This window comes from Canis lupus, chromosome 8 (genome assembly GCF_048164855.1).
Source record: "Canis lupus baileyi chromosome 8, mCanLup2.hap1, whole genome shotgun sequence".
NCBI lineage: Eukaryota > Metazoa > Chordata > Mammalia > Carnivora > Canidae > Canis > Canis lupus.
In genome coordinates, this window is record NC_132845.1 from 22,338,193 (window position 1) to 22,363,246 (window position 25,054).

The following is a 25,054-nucleotide window of genomic DNA, read 5'->3' on the forward strand; positions in this document are numbered from 1 at the left end:
TCCCTTCCCCCCCCCCATTATCACAAAACAGATTTATCATTGTGCGCTTTGCCACCCAGCTTAATAGGTCCTTTCATAGTTTCCCTTGCAGCCAAATACCACTGGCTAAATTTTGGCCAATTAGTATAATTTTTTTTTAAAGATTTTATTCATTTATTCAGGAGACACACACACACACACAGAGGCAGAGACACAGGCAGAGGGAGAAGCAGGCTCCTTGCAAGGAGCCCGACGGGACTCGATCCCAGGACCCTGGGATCACGCTCTGGGCCGAAGGCAGGTGCTCAACCACTGAGCCACCCAGGCTATCCCACAACACCTGTCTTTTTAGAGCCCTGTTATTTGGGGGAGATTTTGTTATTGCAGCTAAGCCAAATCCAACTGAAGAAAGGAATTAAAAAAGAGACAGATGGACTTAGCCATAGAAGAATGCTCCTTCCTTTGAGTCAGGTGGGAAGAGTTTTTGAAGTAGAGAATGTGAATGCAGGGAAGTTAAACTGCAGGGAAGGAAAGAAAAGGAGCTTTTCAATGGATAACCTCAATCTTCTCTGTAAGTTGAAGATTCATCTGCTTAGAGGGATGGAAAAGGTTTAGATTGACCCTTGGGAATGTGGTAAGGAACAAAAAGAATTGTAGTTTGGCTGAGTAGCAAAGAGACCATGTAAGAGGAACAACATAAAACAGGCTAGATTTCAAGAGAAGCAGAATGGTGTAGAGGAAGGAAAGTGAACCTATCAGGGATAGGTAGTGGAGATCAAAGCAGCAGGGGACAACAGCATCAATTACAGTAATAATGACACAGTTCACATTTGCTGGGTATTAAGTGCTTCACATGCATCAACTTTTTGGCTCTACAACAACTTTAACATAAGCAAATGGATGAAAATGAATTTAAGATCACAGGAGTGGATATAGAAATTGGGGATTAGGTAGAAAATCAATGTGTAATATTCACTTGCAAGCATGGCCCTCTTAAAACTAAAACTCCCAAATGTTACAATCTAACAAGATTGAGAAACAAAATACAGAACTAAAATGTCAGTACATATTCATAATTAGAGAAGACTGATTGGCTGATAATAGGCAAAACTACAAAGTGTGCTGTTTTGGTTTTATGTGCACCTACCAGGTCTGCCCTGTTTCTACCTTTATTGCCTACCCTCTTTATCCATCGTGGATTTGGGGCAAATACAGGATACCCAATTTTAGATATAGTATGAAAATACAGTAGTTATCACTCAGGCCCAAAGGGAAGCTGCCTCTTGATAGTTAATATTTTACTTATTAAACCCTTAAGAAGCTGAAGGTTGAGTCTCTCCCTGGAATTTCAGGCATTAACCAAAAGATGAAAGGCTTTTTTTTTTTTAGTTTATGAGCCTTCTAAAAATAAACACTATTTGTAGTTATTCTGAATTATTACATGTAAAATGTTACACTGAAGTTTGGCTTGTAAGATGGTCCCCGGTGATCCCATCTCCCAGTTTCAAACCCTTGAGTGGGGTCTGGACCTGGTGACTTATAGTGAAAAGAATGAGAAAAGTGATGAATATCTCTTTCATGATTAGGTTAGCCAAAAAGCTGGCTTGCATCTTGCACTCTCTCACCTGTTCATTCTGTGGGAAGCTAGTGGCATGGTATGAGCTGTCCTGTGCAGAGGGCCACGTGGCAAGGAAGTGAGGGAGGCCTCTTGGCCTGCAGCCAACAAAGAACTCAGGTCTAGCCAACAACCATATGTGGGAGCCTGGAAGTAGACCAACCTCAATCTTGCATGTAGGGGAGACTGTAATCCTAGCTGACATTTTGTAACCTTTGAGACACCCTGAGGTACCCAGACGCAGCAATACATGTCGTTATTGAATAATTGTCTACTCTAAAATTTCATGTACATGCTCTTTCATGTCTAGCTTCTTTCACTCAGCATGTGTCTGAGATTTGTGTTACTGTATATGATTTTTATTGCTGACTAGTATTCCATTGTATGATTACAATACATTTATTCATTCAACTGTTGATAGCATTTGGGTGGTTTTCAGTTTTCAGCTATTATGAGTAAACTGCTATAAACACATATATATGTCCTTTTTGGACATCTGTTTTTATTTCTCCTGCGTAAATACCTTGGAGAATAACTGCTGGGCCTTATGGTAAGTGTACATTGAATTTGTAAGAAATGCCAAAGTATTATCCATAGTAGTCATATCATTTTACATTCCCTCCAGCAACAGGAGAGTTCTGCTTGCTGCACATCCTTGTCAACACTCGGTATTGTCAGCGTTTTAAAATTGTAGATATTTTGCATTTTAGTGATATTTCCTTGTGGTTTTAAATTGCATTTCCCTGATAACGATCTAAGCATCTTTTAATGTTTTATTGGCTATTCATGTTATCTTTGGTGAAAAATCTGTTCTATTTTTTATTGGGTTGTCTTATGAAATTTTAAGAGTTCTTTATACAACCTTGATAGAAGACCATTATAGACACAATTTATAAAGATTTTCTCTCATTCTATGGGGTGTCTTTTCACTTTGACAGTGTCCTCTGAAGTGCATATTATTTTTTTAAGATCATTTATTCATGAGAGACACACAGAGAGAGGGGCAGAGACATGGGCAGAGGGAAAAGCAGGCTCCATGCAGGGAGCCAGATGTGGGACTCAATCCCAGGACCCCAGATCATGCCCTGAGCCAAAGGCAGACGCTCAACTGTGAAGCCATCCAGGCATCCCTGAAGTGCAATTTAAAAATAATTTGATTCCTTATTTTTCATCAGAAATATGTAATGGAAATATTTTCCCCCATGTGACTTGTATTTTCACTTCCTTAACAGTGTCTTTTTTTTTTTTTTTTAAGATTTTATTTACTTATTCATGATAGACATAGGAGAAGAAAGAGGCAGAGACACAGGCAGAGGGAGAAGCAGGCTCCATGCAGGGAGCCTGATGTGGGACTTGATCCTGGGACTCCAAGATCGCGTCCTGGGCCAAAGGCAGGCGCTAAACCGCTGAGCCACCCAGGGATCCCCCCTTAACAGTGTCTTTTGAGGGACAGAAGATTTAAACTTTGATTAAATCCAATTATCAATTAAAAAAAATTTTGTTATTGTTACCAAAAAGCTTTGCAGCCAGTTTTAATTTTCCTGCTTTGTTCTAATTCGATATACACAATGTAAGCTGAAATTTTAAACTCAGGGAAAGTATTTGGAAACTTAGAATTCTATAATGTCAAATGATTATTTAGGATTGAGAACATAGAGAAGACATTTCAGACAAGCAGGACCTTCTAGGTTTACTGCCCAAAAACCTTCAGTGAAAGAATTACTGATGACATCCTTAAGAAAAAAGCAAATTTAAATGGAATAGAATGCAAGAATCAATGAGGAAAACTGAGGAAAGAAGGAAAACAGCTGAATCAAAGTAATGCATATTGCAAAACAGGAACCTTTCTAAAATAATGGACCAACACACACAAAAATCTTGTATGACATTTTATACGTTTATTCATTGCCGAGAGATACATACTAAAGTTTTGTTTGGCTTTTCTGGTAGTGAAACTACATAACAGCCATATTCTGATATATTTGGGAGATTTGGTCAAATTTTAGCCTCTTTTTTATAAGATATTACTTTTCCCACCTCACTCTTGTCTCAACAGAAGCCATTCCCTTCTAACTGTTAAGGGCAAGCTCTTTAAGAAACTTTTCACTGAATTTCTAAAGTTTACATAAAAGTTGTTCATCATTCAATAAAAGCTTATTTACAAACAAGGCAAACAAAGGCCTCTGCTGGAATTCCCACTCCTTCTTTCATCCTACTCTAGGCTAATTTCTTCAGGGAAGCCTCCAAGCAGTACATACTCCCTGGCCCCACTTCCATCACCAACAGATGCAGACTTTATTGCTCTTGTTCATGTACAGATCTCTCTAACCCCCCACAACTACTATATGCTCCTTAAAGACAGAGGTTTTTTATTTGTGTCTATCTGCCAATATCTTACACAGTGGCTGGCATATAGTAGGCATTTAATGAATCTGAATGAATACATGAATAGCTTTATGGTTTGGATCTGTAAAAATTATATTTTCAAATCATACTGAATTTGAGTTCAAATAGGTCAAAATCAATACTCTAGGATGCTTTCAGCTATTCAAACAACGCAATGAAAAAATATACAACACACTTTATTTTAATTAGATAATTCATAATACTCATAGTATAGGTGAAATTAAAGACATAAATATTAATGCTTTATGCTTTATATTTTGCCTGTATTTTATAATACATCACTAAAGACACATAAAAGTAGAATTATCTAACAAAAACATTTTCCCCTAATTATTTCTAATTCTGAAAACTATAAAAAATATTAATGAAAGTTATGTTACATAGTTTTCAAAAATAAAGCTGACATATCCCATCATCTTTATGGGAAAATGACAGGTACAAGGTCTGGTACATTATGAAGTTAACTTTAAAAAGTATGTTCAGAATCAGAAGGTGGTATATTTGATTATGAAAACAATGGTTTAAATTCCCATTAAAGCAACTTCAAATTTCTGTAAATGTACAACTGGCAAAGAGATGAATTGTCAATCACTTACATTCCCCAGTATTGAAAATGCTAGGTTGAAAAGTTGCAAAGAAAATCCGTTAAAAAATGAGATGTACTTAAATGAGCCTTAGACCTTTATCATTGAAAATTGAGATCCTATTTCAGTTACTTCTCGGCTCTGGTAGGGAAAAGTCTGACCATCCACTCAAAATAGAGTAACTTTATTTTCCATTCCACACATGGCTGTTTAAGTGATCTTTGAGAACAGAAAAATTATTAGCTTTTTGTTATTCAATCTAGCACAGGCCATTCCTAAATGGATACTCTACGAGTGTACTGGTACAATGTGGCCTTCAGAATTTACATCATATGAACATATTTTATAAGACACCTTGGTCCTTCTGGTGACTACAGTTTCTTGGATGGGAATTCAAGACAGACTCATCACAGAACAAATTCTAAGTTATGGTATATTGTGTTAATGTAAGGCTCCAGTGTACTTTGGAAATATAATAAACTTATAGTTTCTTTTCATGTTTACTGAAAAAAAAATAAGTTCTTTCTGCCTTGAGTCACTGAATACACCTCACCTCAGAAAACATACCTGTTATATACACTGTTGATAACTTAGCTTTCAGCTTTAAACAATTATTTGGTAGTATACTGTTTGTTATTTTATGGCTTTTTAAACATTAAGTCCTTAAATATCTGAAAAGCATTCACTATATTCTGATAGTTCACAAAAAAAAAGATGTGAACATCAGCTTGAAAAATTGTAAAGCCTTAAAAAAATCAGTTTTTAAAAAAGGTTATTCAATAACAGAAATTAAAGGTACAGAAATGAAACAAAAAACTCATTTTGAAGTCCCATACATACATGATCCCCTTCACAAAATGAATCTATAGTCTTGCTTCTTTGTCAGGAGGTGGGGAGAAAGAACACAAAAAAAGCTCCTCTAAAGTTTAGATCAATTAGCAACATAAGTTTATTTTCCCACTTTCAAAATAACCCTTCAAACAATCGAATTTTTTAAGTGTAGGGTTTTAAGAAGCAACAAATGTGATATTAAAGTTCCCTCTTAAAATAGTTTGACCAATTAACTGTTAAGGCTTAAATTAAAATAAGCATTTGTTTAAAGACTTATGTTGTATGAAAACATGTTGCACATTTCGAAATAAAAAAGTTAACTATATACATTCAATAATATTGTATACAATTAATATAAAGGCTATATAAGGCTTTAGGAAGCTCTAGGTCTAGTTTTAGCAAGTCAGTCAGCTGATTTGTTACAATTCTAATGATCAAATTATCTGACCAGTAAACTACAAAAGCTTATTTAGGGTAGGAAGAGTCTGGTGTGTGTGTGTATATATATATATATATTTTTTTTTTAAATATTTATTTATTTGAGAGAGAGAGAGTGCACGGACTGTGAGTGGCGGCAGGGGTGGGGGTGTGGTAGAGAGGGAGAAAGAGAATCCCAAGCCAATTCTGGCACCAAGAGTCAGAGTCCTACACAGGGCTTGATCTCATGACCTGAGCCAAAACCAAGAGTCGGATAACTTAACCGACTGCACCACCGAGGTGGCTCTAGTGTATTTATTTGAATATGGAACCACTTTTCTTTTCTCTAAGTTGAAAAAACTTGGGCAAAATAGTTTTATATATTAGTTTATTTTTTATAAACCATGTATTAAGACACATGGTTTAAAAGTACTGATTGACATACAAGGCATATTTAAAACCTTTTCAAACCATCTGGGTTACAGATACAAATTTATAGAACTAAGGAGACCTGCAGTATATATCAAAGGCCATGGCTTATTTATTTTCTCTTTTCTGGTTCTTAAACTAATGAGGAATTATAAGAAATAATCCATAACCTTTTCCAGCTCTAAAGTTTTGATTATATCATTTTGCTTTTAAACAGTTAAGACCATATCTCAAGTTGTCTAGACAGTGTTGGCCCTGAATTAAAGATTTTTTTTTCTCGCTTTCTATTTGTCCCTCCAAGTCAGTTATTAGTGAGGAGCAAATATTACATATTTTACTCAACTGATTCTGAATCTCTGCACACCCCCTTTCCCCCAGAGCCACAGTGCTCAGCACATGGTAAACACTCAATACTTACTGAATATTCTTGAATGAATAGCAAAATATTAAGAATGGATCAAGTATTAAAAAGAATCTGGAGATGATAATAGTTGCTTTTATAAATCCCCCAAACAATAATTTCAAAGATTCTAGTCTCCTTTTTCAGATTTACTTTGGTTTGTCTTGGAAATAATAGCAAGGAAAATATGGCACAAGAATACAGGATTAAATCATTATAGGTAAACTACAAGCAAGGACAGCTAAATTTAAGTTTTCATTCATGTATTGAAGAAATGAATTTTACTTAGACTACTAATAGATCCCAGCTACTCCAGTTACTCTGGGATATAATCATCTTATTAATAACAGAAAAAATATCTTCCAGTATTGCAGTTTTAACAATTGTAATTAAATTGCTTATACTATAGAATAAGAAGCCATTAATTTTTAGAAATAAAAAATATGTATATACATTACCCTGATGCCTAGGCCCAAAATATATCTAACAACAAATTTTCTTGATTTCTATTAGTCATAAAAATAAAGGAAAAATATATTGCAAGTACTTTCTTTATAGACAATTTCAATTAGAAAACAATAGTTTAATGAAAACAATACAGTGGTTCATGTGAGTGAACTGATATGGAGGCAAGAAAAGTATTCAAAATTGGCAGATAACATTGTCAAATATAACTGAAGAATATCTGCCTCCATGACACCATTTACAGCCAGTAACTAATTTTTACACGTCTCAATTTTATCTTATATTCAAGGAAAATACAAGTCAGTAGGTTATGATCCTAAGTCGTAGTTAGGAACCCCTTCTTTTAGCTTGCAAAATGTAGCCTTTTGATTTGATAATTCCTCTACTTTTAACAATGACCGAATATCTCAGTAGCCACAGGGGCACCCACTCCTGTGCTTGAATGTCAGGGATGCTTTCCTGAAGGGCTTCTTGGAAACTGGCTTCAGAAAGCAGTTCTTAAAACAAACACACACACACAAACAAACATCCAGTGTTAAATTAGAAAATAACAGCACTTTACCATGTAGATAAACATTTAAAAGCAACAAAAGAAACACTTCAAAATTGATTATAAAATATGGTTTCCCTTGATGTGTGCTATGAATCTGAACCAGAATATCAGAAAGATCCAGGCAGTTCTTTAGAAAGTACCCCTGTACCCCAGCCTATTTAATTCATAACCTCTGATGAGTGGAACCTGCATATTTGTTTCTTGTTCTTTTTGGGAAGATTTCCAGGCAATTCTAATGTACAGCCAGTGAAAATACAGAAAAGTTACATACAAAGAAGAAAAATGTACCCATAATCCTATCAAGCAGAGATGGATCATTTCCATTGCCATGTATTTCCTTCCAACTTTTTTCTGTATCTATCTTTCCATATATCAAAAACTAAAAATCACGCTGTAGTTACAGCCTAATTTACTTATTTTTTCAACTTATATTATGAATCTTCCCATGTAATTAAATATTCTGTGAAAGTATCATTTTAAATAATTATCCAGATACTATATTATATAGATCTCATCATTTATACATTTCCTCATTGTTGACCAAAAAAATTTAGGTATTTCCTAATAAAAATAATACTGCACTGAACATCTTTAAAATGCATGCCTGGCTACGGAATGACAAAGTCAAAGTATAAGTACATTTTAAAGGTCTGATAGACAGTATATTGCCAATTACTTTCCTTAACAGCTGTATTTTATATTTCCACTAGCAGTTGATAACAGAGTGTCAATCCTACCATATCCTCACAAGTACCAGCAATCATTTAAAAACTCTCTGGCAATGGTTATCTTTTTGTTTTGTTTTGTTTTTTAAAAGATTTCAGAGCAGCCTGGGTGGCTCAGCGGTTTAGCGCCCCTTCAGCCTAGGGCGTTATCCTGGAGATCCAGAATTGAGTCCCACATCGGGCTCCCTGCATGGAGCCTGCTTCTCCCTTTGTGTCTCTGCCTCTCTCATGAATAAATAAATAAAATCTTTAAAAATAAATAAAAAAAGATTTTATTTATTTATTCATGAGACATACACACACAAACACACACACACACACACACACACACACACACACACACAGAGGGAGAGACACAGGCAGAGGGAGAAGCAGGCTCCATGTAGCAAGCCTGATGTGGGACTCGATCCCAGGACCCCGGGATCACACCCTGGGCTGAAGGCAGACGCTCAACCACTGAGCCACCCAGGTGTCCCTATCTTTTTATTTGTATCTTTTTGATGAAATAATTTTCTAATTCCATATTCATGTCCAAACCCTCTACTCCTGCTCTGATGTACTATTCCCCTCTTCACTGCCTCTCCTCCAGCCACAATGGCCTCATACCTGTATCCTGAAATCCTCAAGCACACACACACTTTTTGAGGCCTTTGAATGAGTTGCTCCCTCTTCCTTGAACACTCTTCTTCCAGATTCTCACAGGGCTCTCACCCTTCTTGTAGGTCTCTGATTAATGTCATGTTAGCAGAGAGGCCTCCCTACTCTGTATAAAACAACCCCTAACCTGGGCACTCTTTTCTCCCTCAGTCAACTTTTCTCCATAGCATATACCACCATTTATTACATTTAACATTTACCTTACTGTCTATCTCTTCCCAACAAAACATAAATTCCTTGAGGGTTAGAATTCCTCTGACTCCCTATAAGGGACTGAACAATGCCTGACATATAGTAGGTACTCAAATATCTGCTGAATCACTCAATCAATCTGTAAACATTCTATCAGGGTCAGAAGCAACCAAATAGGGACTAAGTGATCTATACAGTATGATGTGGGAGCACGAAAGGACCCACCTGACCCAAAAGAACTGCTGTGATATTTGAGTAACATCAATAGTAAACTCTCAGTAAATGTTAGCTATTATCATGTGCCAGGCACTTTTCTGAGTACTTAACTTGTATTAACTCCTTTAATCCACATGTTAACCCTATAAGACAGATAATACTCTCTCCTTTTCCAGGGGGCAAATGAGGCAGAGAGGTAGATCACTTGCCCAAATTCATGCAGACATTAAGTGGTAGGTTTCACAAATGGAAGGCAAATGTCTCCTTGGGAAAGTAACATGAACATGGATTTATCAGACTTACAGAGAACAGGACCTAGAGGGAATGAGGCATTAGGCAGATCAGATTTAATGGGAGTGAGGGGAGGGTAAAATAAACAAAAAGGGGAAGGCTCTGAGTCAGGATCTCCTACTTCACAATTTTACCCTGGTTGTAGTTAAACTGTTACCACAAATCCTAGGACAAAGAATAATGGAAAATAAACACTTTCTGAAGAATAGGTTAATTTTAGAACTGGGGACTTTAGAACAGGGGACTTAGAGGGGACTTAAAAACAAAGCTACTTTGGATGACAAGTAGATTTAATGTTTTACAACTTGATTGCTTAAAAAATAAAATGTGACACAGAGAGCTATGCTATTCATCAACTTAACTACATACTTTTAAATTAACTATGCGAGCTCTTTAGAATCAGTAAACATGATAAATCTTTTAAGAAAAGAATTGCTTCATTATAGATCAAAGTGAAGAATCACTAATGCAGGATCAACCTATAAATTCTAATTAAAGAGTTTAGTATTAAAATTAGAAAGACATTTAAATGTCAAGTTATGTCAGTAAAACAAAAAATACCAAAAAAGGATTAAATCTCTCTTCTCATATGTATATGCAATTTATTTTGCCATAACAACGATGCATTAGCACATATCCACATGCCAACTTTAGGTATCATGGAAATAAAATACCAGACACCTTAGTCTTATCCTATTTCCTTTCCTACTGGAAAAGGGAAAGAGTTTTTTTTTTTTAAGTGGGGCCAGAACGGGGTGTAGGCTCATCCATCAGCTTTGATAATAATTACTGTTGGAAGAGCTGCACATCCTCCCCCTGCCCTGAAACAGATAAATGATATAGTATCTTGCCAACATATGGAAAGTTAGAATTTAAATGGTTTATGTTTCCGAATAAATCAGCATAGAAATTCTTTGTTAGATTTTCACTAAAATGATTTTTTTTTTTTTTTTAATGAATCTAATCACTTGTCAAAGTACTTACTGTAGGGAGAAGCAAAAGTCATTATCTCTTACTCTGGTATCATTTAAATGGAAACTGACAAGAAATAAGGTTCTCAGATTGAAATACTACAGTGTTTACATCTCAAATCAAAACGATAGTACAGTATTGGGGAGAAAGGCTCCCAATTTAACCAGAACCAAGTCTAAGTTTAAATTTTGCCCTTTGCCAGCTGAGTGACCTTGGCTAGTTTCTTAAATTGTAAGGCTCTATTTTCTCATCAATAAAATGCCTAGTTTCAGCTGTTGTGAGGATTACAGATCATCTTTCTAAGGCATTTAGCATGATGCCTAGCATTTGAGGAGCAATAACTATTAAAACAACTCCTTTTCCTACAAAACAGTGAAAAAATGAGAATGGGGCAGATTGCTAATAAGTAATGTAACAGCTTAAGGGGTTATCCATAAGCACACTAAAAATAAACTGTGTCAAACCACCAATATAATGCCATCTTTTTAGACATGGAAGTAAAAGCTACATGTTTTTTACTTACCTCCTCTAGTATTTATTAAACTAGAACTTCTATAAAAATGTTATAGAGATTTAAAACTTTCACAAGACATTTCACAGTTATAACTACTAAAAATACCATTTCATTTTTTCACTGAAAAAATGAGAATGGGGGAGACTGCTAAATAAAGTATAAAACATTCTCTTCTCAGCTTTCCTACTTATCCCATAAAATGTTCATAAAACATCATTCTACAGAAGGTGGACAAGCCATTCTCATTAATCAAACAATGTTTCTAATTGATGACATAGATCTTGATAGTAATGATTAATAAAATACCTAATCAATTACCTATCCTAAGATGCTCAAATTTCAAAATAAATTTTACCTGCCTCTCTTTCCAGATATTTACCCTCTTTAAATAAGTGGCTGTTTGGTACAATTTTTGCTGTACTATACAAGGTTTTATATGATACTACTTAGAATATCTCAAAAGATCTTTTTTGTGTAGTTTAATATTTATAAACTTCAACAGGCTGTTCAGGAAATGATCCCTTCAATTTTTTTCTCACTGATAGACAAAATAAAGTTTTGTGAAACTAAAGTCATATACATTTCAAACTATTATGAAAAGTTCCAGGTAACATTTATCACTGTATAAAATTAAAAATTAAATTTTAACAAGTAGTTTCTTATAAGATAAAAAGCTCATGATCAATCAATCAAATGAAAATATAAGTCTTACCTTTTGGATCATTATGAGTCAACAGCTGTATGTCAAATTGTTTAGCAAATGCAGTCAAGTCTGGAGGCATCACACAGCAGGAGGCCAAGTTAACTTGGTTACTATTTGGTTTTACCTAGAAGTGAAAATCAGGACACTGCCACTAAGTACTATGAAAAGTAGAAAGCAGTAAAAGAACACAATTTTAGAAAATATGAAAGACTGCATTTCATAGTGCTTAAAGTTCATAAAACATTTTTGTATGAACATATTTGTTAATGTATGCTGCTTTTTCTAACTCATGTCAGTGGTAACGGGGACAGGAAAGCTCTAGGAAAGGGGGAAAAAAGCCAATATAGTGCTACAACCCTTAGAAATTGTCCTGCTACAACTTGCAATCTAATACACTTGCCTCAGAAACACAGTTCTAAGTGCAATGGTTCCAGCTCTTAAAGAGGGAATAGGTCCTCAAGGTAAAGGATCAAATAGAAACATAAGAACAGTTAAAGTATAAAATATGGTTATAAATCAGACACATGTTGAAAATGAATTAGATAATTTCTAAAAGTTTCTCTGGTTAATTTACAGATACATTCCAGATCACCCAAGTCTCTCCAGCAGAATCTTAGCTGCATTCTGGCTATCACCAAATCAAAGGGAGAAGGGACAATACTTTCTCTAAAGTCTTCCTGTCCATAAGAAACTGAAAGCTCTGTAAAGGGGAAGGCTGGGGATCAAGTAAAAAGAATAAACAAAAATACAGGAAGTAAAGGTAAAATACTAGTAAGCAAGTTTCCTAATAATATTGTATACTATTAGGCCAGAGAGTGGTGGTGATTAATTTGATACCTATTCCTTATCAAATTCTATGAACCAAAAGTCTTTTATATCTTTAAATAACAGCAAAATATTTGTTACATATGATATTTCCTTAAGAAATCAGAACCATGACCTAATCATAGAGAAAAATGTAGTATTTTTATCACAAAGTAAAACCTGAGGAAATAGCCTAAATTCACTTTACTGTAATGCTTCAGTACACATTTTAGTGTTTTTGTCACTCCTTTTAAGTGAGATTCATATTAAGTTCAATTAGGTATATATTTGAGACAAAAAAGTCCAATGCTTTAGATAAAGCTTGCCTCAAAACTCCCATATTTGGAATAGCCACCCCATCATAAGTGTCCACTATTGCATATGATGCTAAATGATACGTAGCAAAGACTCTAAAAGATAGGCTCCTCCCAGAGTGCTTGTGATTGAGCTGTGCTTTACCTGCGCCCACTGATACAGCTGTTCCAACTGTGTTTTGTCTAGATCAGAGGTACCTATTGCAACAATCTTTTTGCTCTGAACTAAGTTTTCTAATTCCTCCCAGTAAGGCTGCAAATGCTCCAAGGAGAGATTAACTCCATCTTCAATAGGAGGTGAAGCAATGATCACAGAATCCAGCTGTGCAACTCCAAGGACTGAACAGGCTGATGTGAAGGAAAACAAAATATGGTAAGTATTTGTTACATATTAAAAATGAAGATTTCCAACATTCTTCAAGTATCCCACTAAATTCTGTCCATACAGTTCACTAGTTTTCTAATATAGGTTATTTCATTCAGTTTCATAATTTACCTATCATTTAGAACATTTCCATCTCTTAAAAAGTCTAAGCCCCTGTTCATCTACTTGGTCTGTGTGGCGGACAAGTCAGTTTGTTTGACCTGCCTCTTTCCTAGGGACTCAAGCTATGATAGTCCTTCTGGGGAAAAAGGCCTCCTTATTTCCTAGGCCCTAGGAATTTTTTGGTAGCTTCTTTATCTTCATAAAATTCTCTTCTCCAGTTCTACCAGTATCTTGTATGGATGATCACAAGAATTCTGACCTCATGCTTTATAATTGGTAGTCATGGCCAAGAATAGTCTTGAGACTCTGAAAAACTAAATTTATAGTCCTAATTTATATTATAGAGGTAGATAATTTCTGTAAAAATAATTGAAAGAGTTTAAGTGATGATTGTTCATTCCACAGATATATTAATGAGCTAATTATTTCAGTGTTCAACGTCTATAATATTGGAAGAATGTCTTAAAAGAAAAAATGTTGGGACACCTGGGTGGCTCAGTGGTTGAAGAGTCTGCCTTTGGCTCAGGGCATGATCCTCGGTCCAGGGATCGAGTTTCACATCAAGCTTTCTACAGGGAGCCTGCTTCTCCCCTTGCCTATGTCACTGCCTCTCTCTGTGTCTCTCATGAATAAGAAATAAAATATTTAAAAAAAGAAAAGAAAGAAAAGAAAAAATGTTGAATAAATGTAATATCACAATAACCTAACCAAGTGTTGAACAAAGATGAAAATGCTTATTTTGTTGCAGTGGTGGTGGTCATGGTGTTTCACCGATAGTCTACAAGGGCTAAGAATACAGTTAAGGAGAATTTTATCTCCAAATGCATAGTTAACAATTAATTATGTCACATCTTTTGCATTTCTCTGACGTATCAAAATACCTACATAAGTCAATATGATCTGACGGAAGCCTTAAGAAATTAGGCTAGAACTTTAGAAAGTAAAATTGGGACGAGCTCATCTTCTTTTTCACCTGGTCCTGAACACAAGATATAACTAATAAACCTACACTAATTTAAAGTTCATTATGGGGGCAGCCCTGGTGGCTCAGCGGTTTAGTGCCACCTTCAGCCAGGGCTGTGATCCTAGAGACACAGGATCGAGTCCCACGTCGGGCTCCCCGCATGGAGCCTGCTTCTCCCTCTGCCTGTGTCTCTGCCTCTCTCTCGCTATGTCTCTCATGAATAAATAAATAAAATCTTAAAAAAAAAATAAAGTTCATTATGAACATAGTTAAATTTTTGCTTACCCATATCAACTGCATTTCTTGTTGATGATGAAGAGTTTGATCCTACAATGAACAGTTTTGCTGGGTAACAAAAGAAAATAAAATTGATTACTACATTTGGGTAAACATTCTACTACACAGTATGAACACTGCCAACAATACGAAGATGACAGAGAATCCTGAATTATTTTTCTATTCCTAATCACATAATTTCATAGTTTTCATTTTTAAAACATGAAAGAATATTTCCATTGTAATTTTTAAATTATATGCTAGTTGCCAAAAAATATGCACTTGTCAAAGAAACAAATATTAATTTTCCATTGTTAGAAGGCAGGTCACATAAATATACAAACTTAAAATGCTTGTAATTCATTTTTAGGAATTAAATATTAATGGAACATATTACATACATTCTCCAATAAACTAAAATCAATAAAAGGCTAGGTTAAACTTGCTTATAATGGGGGAAAAAAATGAAAAAAACTCCATGATCCCATCTTTCTAACACATAATCATTTTAAGTTTTAGACATTAGTTTCCAGCTTTTGATCATATGAAGATAGGTAACATTTATTCCACTTCTATTTAGTTTGCCTTTATGTAATATATTTTTTTACATCTGTCTCTTTTACATGTCTCTCTCTCTATAATTAAATAAATAAATAAATCTTTAAAATAAAAAAAGATTTTATTTATTTAATCATGAAAGACAGAGAGACAGAGAGAGAGAGGCAGAGGCACAGGGAGAAGCAGGCTCTATGCAGGGAGCCCGAGGTGGGACTCGATTCCGGGTATCCAGGATCACGCCCTGGGCTGAAGGTGGCGCTAAACCGTTGAGCCACCGGGGCTGCTCTTGTATACTCTATTTTATTTATTTTATTTTATTTTATTTTATTTTATTTTATTTTATTTTATTTTTTTAATTTAATTTTATTGTATACTCTATTTTAATGAATACTTTTAGATATTCATTTTTAATGACTGAACATTATTCTATAATTTTGATACGTTATAACTCAAATGATTTCCTACTTTTTGAACATTTACGTTAGTTCCAGTTTTTTGTTATCACATACAATGCTAAAATAAACATCTTGGTAACTTTGCACCAGTCTGCTGAAGCATTTCCTAAGGACAAATTGTTAAAAATATGTATATGAGTCAAAGGGTATGATCTTTTTTGTGAATTTTGTTCTTTTTTAAGATTTTATTTATTTGAGAAAGAGCACAAGAGTGGGAGGAGAGGCAGAGGAAGATGGAGAGGCAGACTCCTCCCTGAGCACGGCCAGAAATGGGGCTTGATCCCAGGACCCTGAGATCGTGACCTGAGCTGAAATCAGACGCTTAACTGACTTAGCCACCCAGGCACCCTGAATCTTGTTCTTATTTACTTCCTACTTCTATTTAAAAGATTTGTACCAGTTTCCCACCCAACTAAAAATTAAGAATTGCTCTCCTAACAATATAGGACACTATCAAAAACTATATGTTTTTGCTAATTTAGTAGATGTAATATACACCTGTCCAGGAGTGCATTAATTGGCATTTCTTTGGTTACCAGGTAAACTGAGTAGTTTTCCATAAGATTGAGGCTTTGACTTGATTCAAACTCAAATTTATTTGTAAAGATTCACTTCATGTAAATTCATTGTTTAAAATCTAAATTTATTCAATAGAGTAGTAGGAGAGAAAATCAGAAAAGGGAATGGAGAGAAAAGAGGGCTAATGAAATCACTCTATGTGAATTTCCAAGTATTCAACAAATACAACAAATTTACCTTGTATATTTATTTGTCCTTTCCTTTTTACTGTTAGATAATCTTCCTAAAGCATTGATTTCCTTATGCTACTTCCCTATTTAAAAGTCATCGCCACTCCCCTGCCAGGTGAGAGTTAATCTTCACTACTTTAATCCACCCATAGCTCCCGTAATTATACTCCATGAAAACTCCTCCTATCATTATCCCTCTGGCCATGAATTTGTGCCATTTAAAATGGTCTCCTTTCTCTGAAAGAGGAGGCATTTTTAGATATGTAGAGAAAGGAAAGCTCTTCATATGGGGAGAATTTTGATACCTATAAATAATCTCAAGCCCTGGGGCACCTGGGTGGCTCAGTGGTTGAGCATCTGCCTTTGGCTCAGGTTGGGATCCAGGGGTCCTGGGATGGGAGTCCTGCATTGGGCTCCCTGCAGGGAGCCTGTTTCTTCCTCTGCCTATGTCTCTGCCTCTCTCTCAATCTGTGTCTCTCATGAATAAATAAATAAAATCTTTTTTTTTAATAAAATCTTTAAAAAAAAAATCTCAAGCCCTCTAGGAACTGAGGAGAACCTGAAAAAGCTCCAAGATAGGTCTAAACCATGAAAAATTACAATCAACCACAGAAAAGAGATTGCTTTTACTTCTTTTCCAACACAAATAGCAATGTGAAATTAATAGAAAGAGATGGGTTTTGGAGTCAGGCATACCTGGATGGATTCCTGGTTTAACCACTTGCTAGTTATATGACAACTTTCAAGTTGTTTAATGTCACTTGTGCAATGGGACTAGGTATACCTACCTTATACAATTGTTTTGACAATCATGTAAGTAATATAAAGTAATATAACCCAAATGTGCTAAGTACAGTGCCTGGTATAAAACAAGGCTCAATAAATGGTAGTTACTGAGTCAAAAAACAATGCCCTATCTCATCTTACATGTCCACCCTAATAAAAAATAATCACAACCACAAATGGTAATAAATAATAGCTACTTAGCCCTTCATTTTTTATATTTTAAAAAGATTTTATTTATTTATTCAAGAGGGACACACAGAGAGAGGCAGAGACATAGGCAGAGAGACAAGCAGGCTCTTCGCAAGGAGCCCCACGCAGAACTCAATCCTGGATCCCGGGATTACACCCTGAGCCGAAGGCAGATGCGCAACCACTGAGCCACCCAAGCATCCCAGCACTTCACTTTTTGCCAAGCACTGTTATGTGTTTTTTTGGTTATTTCATCTAATTTACGAAGAAGCCCATTAAACAGATGCATCCCTATTTTATAGATGAAAAAATAGGGCTCAGAGAGATTAAATAACTTGTTAGCCCAAGATTATACCAGTCAGTAATCTGCATACCAAGCAATTTTGATCTAGCTAAATTCAAGCTTTTAATGACTATGCTATGCTGACTGTAAGCTGAGGACAAGAACTGTCTTTTTTTTTTTTTTTTTTCATTCCTTGAACTTAGCATGGTCTCTGGAAAATATGCACTCGATACATTTGTTGAATGGGTGCAACATGTATTTTAATTCCTTTTCATGCAACTTGTTGCCCAGACTTCTGTCTACACTTCCTGGTGATTTCAGCCATTGCTCAACAGTGTTCCACCAGGAAAAGAGAGCCTATGCTCACTTTGGATAGATACAGCTCTTAAGCCTTCCCTTTATTCTTTCCATTTTCTCCAACTTAATATTCCTGAAGTCCGACATATAAGTTAGTGAGACCTTCCTGAAGAATGGCAAGGCGAAGTCCTTTTCTGACTCCACTTAAGTGCCAAACCTGACCTCCTATAACTTCCTCTTGGAGTTTACATTATGCTTAAAAAAGAATCTATTGCTGACACTTAGTGACTGAGTCACTTATTACCAGAAGCAAAGAAAGGCTTATTCCCATGCCTGACAAAACCTCACTATCACTTCCACTGTATAACAAAATAAATTCTGAAGGCTTGACTTTACCAGAAACTTTCATCTCTTCTCTTTCATCAGGGTTGATCTTTTCTACTGCATGAGATACAGTACATTCCAAGACATCTGGAAATTCCTACAAAAACACATGATGTTTACAATAAATACAAAATTAATGTTTTTTAAAAAAAATTAATGTTTTTGATAAGCTATATATTTTCTACTGTCCATAATACCCTTTAGAAAGAGAACCAAAACAAAACAAAACAACAAAACAGAGAACCATAACATAACAGATACCTAACATCTGGATGGGCTGCATAAGGTTTATAAAGTCCTGAAAGAAAGATAAAATGCTGTGTATGTGTATCCATTTTCTGGGAAAAAGTATCTCATTCTGATCAGGTACTCGAGGAATGCATGACCCTAAACAAATGGTAGTGGTGGGAGCATGGGAGCAGCCGCGAGGAGCCACGAGGAGTTCGAACCACCAACACAGCACAAATTTTGGTTAAAAATGAAACCAATGAAAAACAGCAAATATTTACTCATTCTGCATAATGACATCCTAAAAACTTATTAATCACAAACATTTTAAACCAAGAGTTTTTCTGAGTGCAATAAAAAGGTAAAGGAAATTCTAACATATTATAATAATTTACAAGAAAAATGGTAAAATGTTAGTACATGTAAATCAGAAATATATTAACTCACAAGATTAAAACAAAGTAAACAATGAGGCATTTCCCACAATTCTTGAGCATATTACAATGCCTGGCACATAACAAGGGCTTAGTAAGTGTTTATCAGTCATGCATAGAGGCAAATGTCATTTCAGAGAAACAGAGACTGAAAGAAGACATTAATCAACATCTGCCTAACAGCTATAGAGTTTAAACTTGCAGAATGCCCACAGCAACAACTGTTTCTGGCACATGTCCTCTTCCGTAGTCTTAAAGTAGTCTATGTAATTTTTATGAGCTTTTGGCTGAGTTGGATTCCAAAGAATGGTTTGCAGACAGGTGGTCTGTATATTAATATTTATAATAGTCCTTTATTAACATTTAATGAAATGCCCAGTGTTCCATTTGAAACTGACATTAAAACATTTTTAGTGACCATATTTACTCTACCTAACAACCAAAACTGTTCAATAATTATTCCTTTACTAGACTAAATATAAACTGGAACAAAATATGCTGTGAAGAAACTGTGGTGGGAATTTAACAGAGAGAATCCTGGTATCTAGTCTAGTTGAAGAGTTGGTAACATCCTGGATTTTCTGTTTTATGCTTAAGCATACTGGGTCAGTCAACCATCTCAGTAAATCAGCCACAGGAGTTTTATGCTAATTGCCTATTTGACTTCCCTGTCAAAACTGGGGAAATTAATTTCCTGCTTACTGCACTTTGCTTTTGACCTGCATGATTTCTTCATTCACATTTTACTCACCCTGACCAAATCAGGGCTGATTTGGGAACTCCACTCATTCAAGGTCTTTTGGATGCAATCTCGAAGCTGTAAAAGGAATGCATTTTGAAACTGTTAATCAAGCTCTATACACTTTTCTGTACTTCTACAATAAGAATATATTAGTTTGGTAGGTTGGAAAAAGATGTCAATAGGAAAAGCCATAAAAAACAAAATTTTAGTTCTACAGGGTTTTTCTTTTCTTCAACAAAGACATGGTTAGATCTGTTTTTATCTTAATATGTTAATGTAAAACAGTAATCTATTTTTAAAGTGTTTTTGTAAACAATGAAAGTTTAGTAAGCCTTTGAGACATAAAAGCATTCACAAAGAAACAAAAAGAAAATTTTCAAGAACAAGTTTATAAGTAGAGGAACAGGAGTTCAAGTCCAAGGAGTCTGACTAAAATTAGTATTAAGCACTATGAGAAAATCCTCAAAGATGAACAAATGATTCTCCAAGCGTAGCCAGAGAAACTCCATCATTCACTTGTCCTGTTCATTAAAAATTCCAGTTCCTGAGCCCCATTCTAGACCTGCTCACTCACTCTCAGGGCAGCAGAAGTTGCATTTAACAAGCATTCCAAGGAATCAACATGTAAGGTCTGAAAACTACCATAGTCATATCTTATACAAGTCAACTTGCATAATGCCAGCCTATATGACATTTCTTACCACTTAGGTATACCTCCAACCGGTCTTCAATGTTTTCTTACATAAACAAAATTTATTTACATCAACATTATAGTATGTTGTATATCTATTAAAGTGTTAATGGATTTTTCATCCCTCATGTTGGTGTATTTCAAACTTGTCTAATATGCTCCAAAGTTAAGACATACATACATTCACAAAGTAAGGACTATAAATACATTTGACAGAACAAAAAACTTATAAAACAATATGTTCACTACATGCTAGGTACTCTGATGGCTTCTATTAATTAGACAAAAACATGCTGTCCTATGGCTCACCAAACTGATTTACGATCACTAATGGGCAACACTAGCAATTTGAAATCACCATCTTATAAAAATCCAAGGACACAGTGCTTTGCATTCTGTGGGCAATCAATGAAAAAATAAATGAGTAACTGGAAGCAAGTCCCTAAACTGCAATAACAGAGGCTAAACTTCTGAACTTAGTGATCTATGATTGTTTATGATAAAAACTGACACAAGTATTTTATTGCTTTTATCTTAGTACACATAACAAGGGACAACTGCTTTATCAATTTAAGAGCTCAGAGTATCTATGTTAAGCTTCACAATCCACAACAAAAACTTATGTGCTATCCTCAATAGTCCACATGAACTCAATTTACAAGGTCTATATCTTCATGGAAAATATATTTACAACGAAATTTAAGATATTAAATAAAAATTAGTTGATAATTATTCCGGACAGAATTTCAAGTCAATATTCTTTTCAAAATTAGTAAAAGTTGGGGCAGCAGGAACGATTAGAAGTTAACAATTCTATCAGGAGTACTTTCTTTGGTTCAAATCATGGGAGAATTTTTAAGATATTTTCCTCTGAAAGGATGGCTCATGTGCATACTTAAGGCTTTCCTGATAAAAAGCCCAATTCAGGAAGGTAAGTATATTTTCAGAGTATTCACTTCCTTCTTGAAACCATTTCTTTTTTTTTTTTTTTTAAAGATTTTATTTATTTATTAATGAGAGACAGAGGGAGATAGAGAGAGGCAGAGACACAGGCAGAGGGAGAAGCAGGCTCCATGCAGGGAGCCTGATGTGGGATTTGATCCCAGTCTCCAAGATCAAGCCCTGGGCCGAAGGCAGGTGCTAAACCACTGAGCCACCCAAGGATCCCCTTGAAACCATTTCTTTAATTAATCTTGGATTCTGCAAAATGTCAGGACAAATCACAAGACAATGAGAAATTCATGAACTATTATCACAATGTTACAATGAGAAATTCATGGACTATTATCACAAACCTAATGATTTCTAATCTTTTTACATGTTATCTATATTGATTGAACATTAAACTTGTATTTTTTTGGTTCTCTGCTCTCTTCATTCTTATCATATATGCATAGGATCACTGAAGATAAGTATCATCATAATGTAGTGCATCATTAGATCTGGAGTTGTATGAGAGTTTTAAATATACTACATGATTCATCTGGCCAAATAAGCTTACAACAAAGAACTGAGCAAAACAGTCCTATAATGGCTCACTTAAAAAGATTTGATTTCATAAAATTCCAGTGAAAAAAAATTTTAAAGATAATAGAATTTAAAAAACAAACACATTAGAACTAGAAGAGACCTTTTAGGAAACTTAATCTAACTCTCTACTCAATGTGTAAATTTTATTTTTTAAAGATTTTTTTTATTCATGAGAGACAGAGAGAGGCAGAGACATAGGCAGAGTTGGAAAAGCAGGCTCTTCTCAGGGAGCCTGATGCAGGACTTGATCCCGGACCCCAGGATCACGCCTTGAGCCAAAGGCATATGCTCAACTGCTGAGCCACCCAGGCATCCCTAAATTTTCTTAATAATGAGTGATTTACTTAGTTTCTTTATGAGGTTAACTGTTTCAAATAGCATATTCCAATTTGGAGCTCTATTTGTTACAAAGTTGTTTCTTTTTTTCAACACAGAATTAAAACCTGTCTCTCTTAAACTGTCCTAATTTCCTATGATTTGCTGCCGTATCTTCAAGTTTTCCTTAAATGTTTTCTAGCTTATTTTGTACCTCTTATGCAGCACCCCCTGCCAAAAAAAAAAAAACTAGAATTAGTCCTTTGAACAATGTTTTTCAAACTGTGGAGTGTGACTCATTATATTAAGAAATAGTTTTTAAAAATTAAAATAGGATAGAAACAGAATACACAGTATACACTAAAGATTGGTATCTTTATAAAATCTTTGAGAGATTAACAGCTTTAGTAAAGTACAGACACAAAATTCACTTATTTTATGTGCACAATTCAATGATTTTTGGAGAGTGTGTGCAGTTTTACAGAGTTGTGCAGCCATCACCACAATCCAACTTTAGAACATCACCATGTGCCCACTAGCAGTCACTACCTATTCTTATCCCCAGCCAAAGGCAATCACTCATCCTACTTTCCGTCCTTATGGACTATGAACTAGATTGCAAAAGGTAAAATTGCTCACTGGGTTTGCAGTCAAGAAACTTTGAAGGTCACTAGAGTGTGTTGTAGTGAAACCAGACGGCAAAACTTTCACCAAATATTGTAAATATACATGGAAAATGGTGTATTGAACCAGCAGTTCTGGGAGGAAACTGAAGGAATTGAGAAAATATTTATAATATAAATATTTATAATATAAATATAATATATATATAATATAAATTGAGAAATATTTCTTTGGGGGAAAAATAGTCCAAGTGGGGTGGTTTAAACAAAAAAAGGTAGACATACTGAGATGGATGGAGCCTGGTCACAGAATGTGATACAGATTTCGGCTCCTATTAAAGTCACAACCAAAGAGTTCTCATCTGGTGGGTGCTCACTCCCCACCCCAGGCCTGGGCACAGACCCAGAGCATACTCAAAGGGATGCCAGTGCTGCTGCAAAGCCCATCACCAACATCTTACATGAAAGAGCAAAAACTGGGCAGCCTGGGTGGCCCAGTGGTTTAGCGCCGCCTTCAGCCCAGGGCCTGATCCAGGAGACCTGGGATCGAGTTCCATGTCGGGCTCCCTGCATGGAGCCTGCTTCTCCCTCTGCCTGTGTGTGTGTGTCTCTGTCTCTTGAATAAATAAATAAAATCTTAAAAAAAAGAAAAAAGAAAAAGAAAGAGCAAAAACTGCCTAGGAATACAGTACGGCTGATATCGTAATACGGCACAGGATATTTTTTTTTCTTTCAATCAAGATTTCTTTAAAATCCTGATATAAAGGGAGATATATGCCTGCAAGGTGAGCGTTCTCCTGTTTTATCTCTGATTCCTCCCAGTGAGTTGATGAGGACCTTATCACCATCCAGCTTCGAAGTTGCCCGAACAAGACTCAGAGAAGGGAACTTTCCCAAACTCACGCAGCTCCTCGACGAAAGGTGAGTCTTCATTTACTGTTATTTTTCAACACCGAAAGCATCCCATGCCGCCTGAGGCCTCCGCAACTAACTGGGCACACTGTCCACTGAGGGATGACCAGCTATGGGCCGAATATGTATCATTCCAGATTCATCACTGCCACTCCAAGCTAGTGATTAGTCTCCAAATAAACCGAGGCAGGTTAATCTTCAGCCAGAAAAATACATACCTTACTCCGAAGGCGAATTTGAGCCTTGAGTCATGTGCCTCACAGCCACAGAGAAACTACTGTTAACAGCCTCAGAGCGAAGTGGATTATTGCTACTACCTTCACCTGCACCCTGGAAAAGCGAATCTAAACTGTGTTCACCTGGCCGCGGTGGGGGGTGGGGGGTGGAAGGGGGCGAGAGCTGGGGCGGAGGGGTGGGTCCTCCCTGCACCCCCCTCCCCTCCCCCGGCCCCAAGAGGGGTCCAGCGAGTCGGGCTGCCGGCCGGGAGCACTGGCCGAGGCATCCCTCGGGGTGAAGTTGCACCTGCCGACTGTTTTAGGACGCGCGCCCCCCGCGCCCGCGTTGCCCAGGGGCGCGCCTCCCCGGGCGCCCTCCCCGCGCCGCGGCCTGCCCGGGGGCCCCGCGTCTCTCACCTCCTCGCTGTGTGTGGACGGGCACTTCTTCCGCAGGCGACCCCAGTTCAGCAGGTTGCCCGTCTGCAGGTGCAGGGTGCGGGCCCGCGCCAGCAGCGCCCCGGCCGCGCGGGGGTCGGTGCCCATGGCAGCGGCCGACGGAGGGCGGGAGGGCGGGAGGGCGGCCGGGCGGCGCCGGGGCCGCGGGCAGGGAGGAGGCCGGAGAGCCGGGCGCGAGGCCGCCCGCCCCACGCGGCGGGACCTCAGCCCGCGCTCGGGGCCGAGGAGGCCGGACGGCGGCGCAGCGGCGGCCCGGGAAGGACGCGCTGGCGGCGGCGGCGGCGGCGGCGGCGGCGGCGGCTGCTCCTCCTGCGGCCGCCGCCGGAGAGTTGACTCCCAACTGGAGGGACCGTTTCCTGGAAGACAATGACTAAGCAGAAATCGCGGCTGAGAAAGTGCTTGGTAACCGTTAC

The 25,054-nt window shown here is 36.7% G+C and overlaps 1 protein-coding gene across 1 annotated transcript; it reads right to left on the minus strand.

The window, feature by feature from the left end:
* Positions 1–3,470: 3,470 nt before the first annotated feature.
* Positions 3,471–24,760, minus strand: GCLM (glutamate-cysteine ligase modifier subunit). The gene is made up of 7 exons (XM_072834580.1): positions 24,603–24,760; positions 19,909–19,974; positions 18,508–18,592; positions 14,804–14,863; positions 13,213–13,415; positions 11,959–12,073; positions 3,471–7,623 (listed from the first exon to the last, which is right to left on the minus strand). The coding sequence occupies exons 1-7, from the start codon at positions 24,726–24,728 to the stop codon at positions 7,454–7,456; spliced, it is 825 nt and encodes a 274-aa protein (XP_072690681.1). The 5' UTR covers positions 24,729–24,760; the 3' UTR covers positions 3,471–7,453.
* Between the last annotated feature and the right edge of the window lie 294 nt (positions 24,761–25,054).

What these genes read in the sequence shown, in the direction of transcription:
- GCLM (XM_072834580.1), bottom strand. Translation starts at nt 24,728, where the DNA reads ATGGGCACCGACCCCCGCGCGGCCGGGGCGCTGCTGGCGCGGGCCCGC. An exon ending in AGCTGTATCAGTGGGCGCAG is followed by an intron (nt 12,074 to 13,212) that starts GTAAAGCACAGC and finishes TTTCACTTCTAG; the next exon opens with GTAAAACCAAATAGTAACCA. An exon ending in GACTCATAATGATCCAAAAG is followed by an intron (nt 7,624 to 11,958) that starts GTAAGACTTATA and finishes GTTTGTTTTAAG; the next exon opens with AACTGCTTTCTGAAGCCAGT.